Source organism: Pelodiscus sinensis, unplaced genomic scaffold (assembly GCF_049634645.1).
Source record: "Pelodiscus sinensis isolate JC-2024 unplaced genomic scaffold, ASM4963464v1 ctg105, whole genome shotgun sequence".
In the NCBI taxonomy this organism is placed as follows: Eukaryota; Metazoa; Chordata; order Testudines; family Trionychidae; genus Pelodiscus; species Pelodiscus sinensis.
In genome coordinates this window covers 31,125-41,952 of record NW_027465839.1, presented here as the reverse complement: position 1 = coordinate 41,952, position 10,828 = coordinate 31,125, and the positions used below count along the sequence as shown (strand labels likewise).

At 66.9% G+C, this 10,828-nt stretch overlaps 1 protein-coding gene across 1 annotated transcript in view; it reads right to left on the bottom strand.

The window, feature by feature from the left end:
- Positions 1–8,657: 8,657 nt before the first annotated feature.
- LOC142823571 (class I histocompatibility antigen, F10 alpha chain-like) overlaps positions 8,658–10,828 on the bottom strand; it is a 32,850-nt gene continuing 30,679 nt past the window's right edge. The window contains exons 2-5 of the mRNA XM_075914815.1: positions 10,494–10,757; positions 9,809–10,084; positions 9,391–9,666; positions 8,658–8,917 (exon numbers count right to left, since the gene is read on the bottom strand). Of these exons, the coding sequence (XP_075770930.1) occupies positions 8,913–8,917; positions 9,391–9,666; positions 9,809–10,084; positions 10,494–10,757 (821 nt within the window). The 3' untranslated portion in view covers positions 8,658–8,912. The remainder of the gene's footprint in view (positions 8,918–9,390; positions 9,667–9,808; positions 10,085–10,493; positions 10,758–10,828) is intronic.

Genomic DNA, 10,828 nt, shown 5'->3' with positions numbered 1-10,828 from the left:
TCTGGGGGCGTAATATCCAGCCACTCAGACTCACAAAAAACCTCCCCCCCTACTCTCCCAGGGTACGTCTACACTACAGCGCTAGTTCGAACTAACTTAGTTCGAATTAGTTAATTCGAACTAAGCTAGTTCGAACTAGCGCATCTAGAACTAAAAACTAGTTCGAACTAGCGTTTTGCTAGTTCGAACTAGCGCGTCCACACTGATTGGACGCAGGGGGGCATTTAAGGGCAGCTGAAACCGGTTCTGGCAGGGCATCAGGTCAGCAGTTGCTTTGTGTGGCTGCTGTCTGAGGCTATCTGAGGCTCATGCTTAAAGGGACCCCCCCTGGACAGCCGGTTCTCAGCTTTTCCTGCTTGCTTGCCAACCTCACCGAGGGACAGCAAAGCGTCGGTCTCTGTGCCCGTCTGTGTCGGTGCTTCCCTTCGGGGGGGCCGCCGCAGGTGGCAACATGGAGCCACGGCTCGCCCTGCACCTTCTGGTGCACGTTCTGGACTTGCTGCTGCAAGCCTGCCAGCAATGGCTCGAGGCTGCCTGGCACCACCTGGGGAACATCAGCCCCCTGCCTCTCCGCCTGGCCGCCCTGGGGGCCGTGGAGGAGCCGCGGCGGCGCCCCGGCACCGGCGTGCCCCGCCGCATCTGGCATCTGGACACCAGCAGTGACTGGTGGGACCACATCGTCCTGGAGCGCTGGGACGACCGACAGTGGACCCAGAACTTTAGGATGAGGAGGGACACCTTCCTGGAGCTCTGCGAGTGGCTCGCCCCTGCCCTGCAAAGAAGGGACACTCGCATGAGGCCCGCCATCCCCCTCCAGAAGCGGGTGGCCATCGCCCTCTGGAAGCTCTCCACGCCGGACAGCTACCGATCCGTCGGGAACCAGTTCGGCGTGGGGAGATCCACTGTCGGAGCAGTGCTCATGCAGGTACGGCGCTCGTCGGCCACCGAGCCGGGGGGGTGGGGGGCTGCGAGGAGGGGATGGGCCGCCCCAAGGACAAAGGGGGGGGGGCGGGAGGAGGCGAAGGCACCCCGCACCGGAGGGGTCGGGCTGTCCCGGCCGTACTACACGCCGCCAGGGGGGTTGCTTCCGGGAGTGGGTCGCGGGGCACTGCCAGGGCACGCACGCTCCCAGCCACCCGGGCGCTCCACTGATTGACGCTTTGCTGTGTCTCTCTCCGCAGGTGGTCAAGGCCATCAACCGGGTGCTGCTCCGCAGGGTGGTCCGCCTCACCGACCTGGATGCCGTCATCCGGGGATTCGGCGCCCTCGGCTTCCCCAACTGCGGGGGGGCCATCGACGGGACGCACATCCCCATCCGTGCCCCGGAACACCAGGCGTCCTGGTACGTGAACCGCAAGGGGTACTTCTCCGTCATCCTGCAGGCCGTATGTGACCACCGGGGACAGTTCACGGACATAAATGTGGGCTGGTCCGGCAAAGCACACGACGCACGGGTGTACCGCAACTGCTCCGTGTGCCAGCGGCTGCAGGACGGGACCTTCTTCCCCGACCGCCACATCAGGGTCGGGGACGTGGACATGCCCGTCTGCCTGGTGGGGAATGCCGCCTACCCACTGCAGCCGTGGCTCATGAAGCCCTACACGGGGCACCTCAATCCCTCCCGCCAGGCCTTCAATAACAGGCTGAGCAGGGCCCGCATCGTGGTGGAGGGGGCCTTCGGGCGACTGAAAGCCCGCTTTCGATGCCTCCTCACCCGTCTGGACCTGGCCGAGCACAACATCCCTCCCGTGGTGGCGGCATGTTGTGTGCTCCACAATTTGTGTGAGCGGAAGGGGGAGGCTTTCCTGCCAGCCTGGATGGCTGAGGCTGACCGCATGGCTGGACACTACGGTCAGCCCCGCACCGCTGCTGTCCGGGAAGCCCAGCGGGGGGCCATCCGGATCCGGGAAGCCCTGCGGGAGAGCTTCCAGGTGGAGGAGGAGGAGGACTGACCTCTCCCTGCATGCCCCACCAGGGCCTTCTTCCACCCTACCCCCCCCTTCCCCTTTCCCCTCCCTACCTACTGTCAAATAAAGACACCTGTTTTTCAAACAAAAACGTCTGTTTATTTCACAGAACTGGGGTGGGGGAGGGAGGAATGAAGGTGGGAGAGGGGAGGGGGAATCCTGGGACGAGGGAGCTGGAAGGGGAGGGGAGGGAAGGGAGGAAGGGAAAGGAAAGCTCAGGGGTGGGAGTCCGGCTGCCTCTCCCGTCTCGCCACACTGCGGGTCCGGGGGCGTCGGTGGGGAATGGTTGTGGAGGGGGGGGCAGAGAGGACAGGGGGTGTGGAGGAAGCAGGAGCGGAAGCAGGAGGAGCAGGGGGAGCAGGGGGAGCAAGAGGGGGAGCAGGGGGAGGAGGAAATGGAAAGCGGTCCAGCAGGCTCTGGAGGTGGCCTCGCAGGGCACGGCCCTGCTCCTCCGGGCCTCCAGACTCCTCTGGCGCAGCCTGAGGTCCTCCTGGACCCAGTGGTCCTGGAGACGGAGCTGTCGGTCCAGGAACCGGAGATGCCGCCTCTGGTAGTCCTCCTGGTTCCTGGCTGTCCTGCTTGCCCGGGCGCGGGCGGCTGCTGCAGGCGGTGTGGTGCGCCCTGCAGGCCCCGGTGCTGCAGCTGTGGTGCAAGAAGACCAGCGGTCAATTACCCCAGGGGCCAGGTGTGTGAAACCCAGCTCCCCTCTGCAAGGCCAGGGCCCCTGCAGGATCCCCAGCTGCTACTCCGTGGTGGGCAAGGCCCAGGCGCACGGTCCCGGGGCTCCCTCTCGCCCCAGCCCCCCGTACACATAAGGGGAACACGAGGGTACTCACAGGTGGACGCCTCCCCGGCCTCTGATGATGCAGGCGAGCGGCTCTGTGGGGTGCCTCGGGGGTCCCAGGTCCTGGGAAGGCTGGCGGCAGGCTCCTGGCCCTCAGAGCCCTCCTCCTCCTCCTCCGTCTCCAGGAGCGGTCCCTCTGCCCCGGGGTCAATCACGTCCCGGGGGGCAGGGACGGCATGAGGCCCCAGGATGCGGTCCAGGGCATGGAAGTGGGGGCAGGCCTCCGGGTCAGCCCCTGGCAGGCAGGCCCGGGAGTAGGACTGCCGCAAGTCCTTAATTTTGCAGCGCACCTGCTCCCGGCTGCGCTGGTGGCCCCTGGCAGCCAGACTGGCAGCCATGCGTCCGTAGACGGCCGCGTTCCGGTGGCTAGTGCGGAGATCGTGGACATTGGAGGCTTCCCCCCAAACCTCGATGAGGTCCACGATCTCTGCACTTGACCAGGCGGGCGCCCGCCTTTTGCGCCCCCGGGCAGGCTCCCGGGAGCCGCCAGGCTGGTCCTGGGGAGCAGTGGAGGGCTGGGAGCCCTCGGATGGCTGGCTCATCCTGTGGCAGGTGCAGGCTGTGCAGGCACGGGTGCTTGCAGCCTTGCAACTGGCACAAAGTGAGTAGCCAGCCCGTGGCCCTTTAAGGGCTCCGGGGCCGGGAGGGGGGCAATAGAGTTTCCCTGGTGTTGGCCAGAGTGGCCACCAGGGAAACCTGGGAAGCCTTAGCCTCCCACTAGTTCGAACTAAAGGGCTACACAGCCCTTAGTTCGAACTAGCTAGTTCGAACTAGGCGTTAGTCCTCGTAAAATGAGGTTTACCTAGTTCGAACTAAGTGCTCCGTTAGTTCGAATTAAGTTCCAACTAACGGAGCGCTAGTGTAGCGCCTAGGAAAGTTAGTTCGAACTAACTTTCTAGTGTAGACATACCCCCAGTGTCTGTTTGAATCAAAGCGGCTCAGCAGACCAGGGGAAAGACACCCCCAAATGCTGCCTGCGCCTCGTGCGCATCGCTCCATCCGTATACAGAACGGAGAGCCGAAAGCCCAACCCCAGAACCGCACTCAACTCGGGGGCACAGAAACCAGCCTGCTGGAAAATGCCCGCTCCCCGTCCCCCACCCACGCCCTGCTCACTAATTATCAGGCCGAGTCCAGGAAAAAGTCCTCGGTGGGACCCAAACCACAGAATGTCCTGATTGTCCGAGGAGGTGCCTCTACAGCAGCAAGGGGGGAGTTTGCTGGCTGCTTTGGGGAGCGGTGCAGGGCCAGGGCAGGGTCAGCCTGTCTTAGCCCCACTGCTCCCCCCCCAGAAGCCACCGGAGGGTAGCAGGGCCCAGCTGGAGCCTGCATCCCGAAACCCTGCCCCAGGCATGAACCCCTCCTGCACCCCAAACCTATTCCCTAGCCCCGAGCACCCTGCATCCAAACACCCTCCCAGACCCTGCACCTGGAACCCCTCCTACACCCCGACTGCCTGCCCCACACTGCGCTCAGAGCCCCCCTCCCTCTCCAGATCCCTGCATCCCCGACCAGAGCCTGCACCTAGAACCCCTCCTACACCCCGACTGCCTGCCCCATGCTCTGCTCAGAGCCCCCCCTCCCTCTCCAGATCCCTCCATCCCCGACCAGAGCCTGCACCTAGAACCCCTCCTACACCCCGACTGCCTGCCCCATGCTCTGCTCAGAGCCCCCCTCCCTCTCCAGATCCCTCCATCCCCGACCAGAGCCTGCGCCTGGAACCCCTCCCACACCCCGACTGCCTGCCCCACGCTCCGCTCAGAGCCCCCCTCCCTCTCCAGATCCCTCCATCCCCAACCAGAGCCTGTGCCTGGAACCCCTCCTGCACCCGACTGCCTGCCCCACGCTCCGCTCAGAGCCCCCCTCACTCTCCAGATCCCTCCATCCCCAACCAGAGCCTGCGCCTGGAACCCCTCCTACACCCCGACTGCCTGCCCCATGCTCCGCTCAGAGCCCCCCTCACTCTCCAGATCCCTCCATCCCCAACCAGAGCCTGCGCCTGGAACCCCTCCTACACCCCGACTGCCTACCCCATGCTCCGCTCAGAGCCCCCCTCCCTCTCCAGATCTCTGCATCCCCGACCAGAGCCTGCGCCTGGAACCCCTCCTGCACCCGACTGCCTGCCCCACGCTCCGCTCAGAGCCCCCCTCACTCTCCAGATCCCTCCATCCCCAACCAGAGCCTGCGCCTGGAACCCCTCCTACACCCCGACTGCCTGCCCCATGCTCCGCTCAGAGCCCCCCTCCCTCTCCAGATCCCTCCATCCCCGACCAGAGCCTGCGCCTGGAACCCCTCCTGCACCCGACTGCCTGCCCCACGCTCCGCTCAGAGCCCCCCTCACTCTCCAGATCCCTCCATCCCCAACCAGAGCCTGCGCCTGGAACCCCTCCTACACCCCGACTGCCTGCCCCATGCTCCGCTCAGAGCCCCCCTCCCTCTCCAGATCCCTCCATCCCCGACCAGAGCCTGCGCCTGGAACCCCTCCCACACCCCGACTGCCTGCCCCACGCTGCGCTCAGAGCCCCCCTCCCTCTCCAGATCCCTCCATCCCCAACCAGAGCCTGTGCCCCAACCCGCTGCCCCAGCCTGGTGCAAGGCAGGGAGGATGGGGGAGGGAGGACGGAGTGAGCGGGGGGCGGGGCCTCAGAAGGGGCACAAAGGAGGCGGGGCCAGGGTGTTGGGGTGGGAGGTAGATCTTGGGTTGCATTTACACTCAAAACAGTGACCTTGTGCTTAAAAAGGCTGGCGCCCCCGGCTCTAAGCAATGGGAGGCGGGAGGGGGAAGGCAGGCGAACACCAAAACAAAGACAATGGGTTTCAAGCAGGCAGACCGTAGCAAACTCATGCAGCTGGTAGGAGAGGGGAAGCAGGGCCCAGGGGAAACACAACCCAAGAGAGCGGGTGGGTTCCCCACTGGGTAGAAAAGACTGGAAGTTGTGAGGCGAGCACTCTGGCGGCCCTCAATGATCTAAGGACCTGGGAGTCCAAGCAAAGGGGAAAACGAGGTGAAAGGATGGAGACAAAGGATGAAGAGACACAAATCACACAAGGACGTGGGCACACAATTCAACAGGCCATGCACAACCCACACGCTCAGTCTAGCTAGAGCAGTGTTTCTCAAAGTACCCCCCTTTAAAAAAATTATAAGTAACCCCTGTACCTAATTTTCAGACACACAATTTTTTTCTACCATTGCAACACCTTTGTTAAAACAACTTAATGGGAGCCGGGCGGGCAATGACATTTTTGGGTGTAAAAAATACAAAAATATTAACGCGCTGTAAAACTCCTGCGAAAGCAGCAGAGCGCGGGGCTGCAAGCCAGAGACAAGCAGCGATTTGCGGGCTGCACCCCGTGCGGGGTCGTCCCCCGCTGGAGCCCTGGGCGAGGAACCGGACCCCTGGCAGCCACCCCTGGGCCTATAGACCCTGGCGAGCGCTGCTGTTCGGGTCGGACCGGTGCCGTGTCTTGCGCTGCAAACGCCGGTCGTCTGAGGACGTTCCAGTGTCCACGAAAACTCACAAGCCCATCTCCATGTGCTGAGTCTGTAACGTGCTGCCAGGCCACGGGTTGTGTTTCCTGTGGAACTGCTCCCCGTAGGGCTGCGCTACTTCTGGCCAGGGCCGGAGCCCAGAGCTGGGGGCAGGGCGGGGTGGGGGGCTGCCCCAGGTGACTGATACTGTCATTGGGGAGGGGGCTGCCCGCCGTGTGACCCGTGATACCCGAGTCTGCGGGGAGCCGGGGCCTGTCGCTATGGGGGGGGGTTCTCTGAGTGGCCCCGGGGACCAGAGGAGGAAGGGTTATTACCCCATTTCGCAGTGGGGGACCTGGGCTGGGACACAGGTGGGTTCCCAGCCCAGACGGGGGGAAATCAGGGAGGTGCTGAACTGGGAACAGCCCAGACATCCTGACTGCCAGCCCCCGAGCTCTAACCACCAGTCTCCACTTCCCTCCCAGTGCCAGGAGGAAACCCAGGCGTCCTGGCTCCCAGTCCCCCTGCTCCAACCACTAGCCCCCACTCCCCTCCCAGAGCCGGGACAGACCCAGGTGCCCAGGGCTGCAGCTCCCCAGCTCCGTGGCAAGGCCTTTGCCCTGCACACGCCCCGTGGCTGCCGGCCAGTTACCCAGCCTGGTCTAAGTCACTGGAAAGTCCCAGCTGGCACGGCGCCCAGCTCGCTGCACGAGACACCGATGCCCCCTGCCGGTCTCCGCCAGGTCCCGTCCTGTTTCCAAGAAATCACCCGGGCCAGGTCGGCGGAGGGTAAGGGAGGGGCTGGAGCCGGTCCCAGGGGCGGAAGGCGCTCAGAGAGGAGGGGTCCAGCGAGGCCGGTAGCCAGGCTGGGCAGGGCTGGGTCCCTGGTCTCTGTGTGTCGGGGGATGGGCGAGGGGCAGTGGGCTCAGACCCCCCTGAACAGGGGCTCCCCCCCACTGATACAGAGGCGGCAGCGCGGTGCAGCGGGGGCGCCCAGAGGGGACCCCAGGGTGCTGGCTGCCCCCGCCCCGCGCCGATGGACTAGCCCAGTAACCGAGACGGATTCGTGAGGTCACTCGACTGGTCAATGAACCGACGTCTCCCGTCCCTCGTTTATGGGGGGCCCACGGCGCGTGGTCTGACCCTGCCCTCGGGCCTGAGCCCCACGCCTGCCGCCCGGCCCCCTGCCCCCTCCCTCCCATAGGGACCGCAGGGCTGGAGCGAGAGCGCCCCCCACAGGCCAGTGCTGGCCAGGCAGCAACCCCACAGCACGGTACTAAGCGCAGAATGTACCCGGGTGTAAATGGGGCTGGCAGGGGCCGGGCAGCAGGGAGGGGCAGAGCGGGTGTGATGTGGGGGGCTGTCTGTTCTGTGACCTGGTGTCCCCCCGGCTGTGCAATTCCCACTGACTCCCCCACACGTGGATGGGCCCAGACACCCCGTCCCAGCCTGGGCAGGGAACAAGGCTCCTCCCAGGGGAGAGACAAAGGGGGGGGGGCAGAGACGGACACCTGGCTGGGGGCAGGGCTGGGGGCATGGAGGGAGCAGACTAAGTCCTGGACAGGAGGGTTCAGGGCCCAGGAGCCCTTCCCCCCAGAGGACCTAGGCTGCCCCGGCTCCTGCGCGAACATCGACCCTCGGCCAGGCCGCGGCTCGGAGACGCACTAAACCTTCCACTGGACCGGCCGGCGAGAGTCACGTCTGGCTGTGGACGGGGGGCAGGGTCGGGGGCTCCCTGATGCACTGTCACAGCCGGTGCAAGAGGATAGAGGGGGGCAGAGCTGGCGTGAGGAGCCAGGGGTGGCACTGTCAGTGCAAGGGGCAGAGGGGGGCAGAGCTGGCGCGAGGGGGGGTGGCACTGCCAGTGCAAGGGGGCAGAGGGGGGCAGAGCTGGTGCGAGGGGCCGGGGCAGAGCCCAGTGAGGGGCTGGGAGTCAGGACCCCTTGGAACAAGACCTGAGGTGCCGAGACCTGGGCCTGTTGTCCAGCCAGCTCGGGCCCCGGCGCAGGTGTCGGCAGAGCAAAGACCTCGCCAGCCACGTGCCGGAGAAACCAGCCCCAGGGATTCTCCCCACAGCTGGTCTAAGGACAGGCCTGCAGCCCCGCGGCCCCCAGCCCCCAAGTCCAGCCGGCCCCAGGCCCCTCTCAGGACAGGCCTGCAGCCCCGCGGCCCCCAGACCCCAAGCCCAGCCGGCCCCGGGCCCCTCAGGACAGGCCTGCAGCCCCCAGACCCCAAACCCAGCTGGCCCCAGGGCGCTCACGGAGCCCCCCTGCCTCCCGCTGCCCCCGCAGAGCCGCCCCAAGCTCCCAGCTCGTGTGTCTGGGGCAGGCGGGGCCCAGGGGACCCCTAAACGTCTTTCAGCAAATGTGACGGGTCCAGTGACAACGCGGGGCCCTGGGCGCCTCAGAGACCCGCAGATTTATTGGAGCAGCAGCGTCCGTGGGGCAAAGCCCCGCTTGGCCAGACGCCAGGAGAGTCGCGTGTCCCGGGAACGCAGGAGTCGTGGGCTCAGGCCGGGCGCTCGGCTCGGGCACAATCACAGCAAAGGGGCCGTCAGCATCTTCCGCAGCCGGCTGGGCTCCGGGCTCCCCCAGCTGGGACCCTCCGCGGGTGCAGGCCGACGGCTCCGTCACCCTGCAGGGAGAGGCAGGGTCAGGGGGGCAGGGCCGGACGTGCTCACAGCTCACGGGCACTGGGGGGGGTCAGACCGGGGCCTGCACCGAGGGGGAGGGGCCCAGCAACCCGTCACCCACCCACCGACCTGCACCCACCCTGCTCCCGGTGCGGGCACAGCCTCCGTGTTCCCTCCTGGCCCCTCCCCTGCAGCCGGACACCCCCACCCCTCCCCGAGCCACCCCGCCTGGGTGAGTGACCAGGGGTTGGCTCCCCAGCCGGCAGGTTGGAGGGGCAGGGCCTGGGGGACTCTGGAAAGGGACCCCAGGGCCCTCGCTGACCCCCCCCCCCCCCGGTCGCTCCTCACTTCCCCTGGGTGCAGGGCCAGATCCCTGGTCACCCCCCACTGCCTGTCTGTGCCCCACCACCCCCACGCAGCAGCTGCCCCACCCCCCATTGGTGCCACCGCCTCCCTCCCCCATCTCTCCCCTCACCCCAGTCCACGCGCAGATCCTCCGCCAGGCTGGGGTGCTCCACGCGGCAGGTGTATCGGCCTCCACTGCTGGGGGCGATGTCGATGGTGACCCGGGTCTGGAAGGTCCCGTCCCCGCTGGGCACCCCCCCCCACTGGAACGTCTCCTCGGGCCTCGGCTCCCCGTCCCTCAGCCACACCACGGCCACGTCGCGGGGGTAGAAGCCGTGCACCCGGCAGGAGAGGGTGGTGAGCCCGTCCCGGCCCGGCCGGTCGCTCACCTGCACCCGCGGGCGCTCTGGGGGGAGATGGTGCATTAGGGGACCCCACAGACAAACTGGGCCCAAGAAGCCGCCTGGAGCCGCTGCTCAGCATCAGAGGGAGGGGGGCAGGTGCGTGGCCCAGCCAGCGCCCCCCCCGGCACGGTACGACCCCCTCACCTTTCCTCTGCAGCATGTGCTTCCCGAACGCCAGGTACTTCTGCAGCCACTCGACGCAGGTCTGCTCCAGGTAGCGCCTGTATCGCTCGTTGGCAGCCCTGTCGGCGTCCCACTTCGCCTTGGAGAGCTGAGCCTCCGGGGCGGCGGCCACCCAGGTCCCGGTGCCCTTGTCGAAGCTGAGGAAGTCGTCCCCGTCGTAGCCGTACTGCCAATACCCCCCCGTGCGCCCGTCCGGCTGGAGGTCACAGCCGTACACGAGCTGCAGGGTGTGCAGGCCTGGGACAGACACCGGGCGGAGAGGGGCTGAGCACGGAGCAGCCGCCTGTCACGTGCATGGGACCCCCCCCCCCGAATCGCTGCCACACCCCGAGCCACTGCCCCACACACGGAGCCCCCTGCCCCAGGCGTCCCTTGCAGCCCCTCCCCAAGGCCGAGTCCTCTGCCCCCCGACCGCCCCACGGGGCCTGAACTAATGGAAGGCGATGGGTTGGGGGGGAGCTCAGTCCCCATGCCCTGCAGTGGGGCCACCCCCTCCCCCCCGCTCTGGGCACAGGGCTGAGCTGCAGGGTGGGGGCCGCCCAGCACAGACTCCAGCGCTCCCCGTGGGTCGGCAGGCTCCCCAGCCCCAGCCGGCCCCCCCGCGGAGCGCCCCCCCTTCCAGCCCCCCCGCGGAGCGCCCCCCCACCCGCGCTCTGGTTGTAGCGCCCGCGCAGGGTGTCCAGGTCCACGCCGAATGCGAACTGCCGGATCCGCGACGCCCGAGTCTCGTCCTCCCAGTACAGCGGGTCCACGCCCCACTCCAGCCAGTCCACGCGGGGCTGCACCACGCCCGTCTCGCTGTCGTAGCGCACCAGGGGCTGCCCGTCCACCGAGCCCACCAGGCTGAAGTGGGGCAGCCCCGGGCCGGGCTCCGACATGCCCGTGTAGGAATAGCGCAGGGAGTGGGGGCCTGGGGAGAGATGGGGGGGTCAGAGCCGCCCGCACCGGGACACCCCCCCACACACACACACACAGCACCGG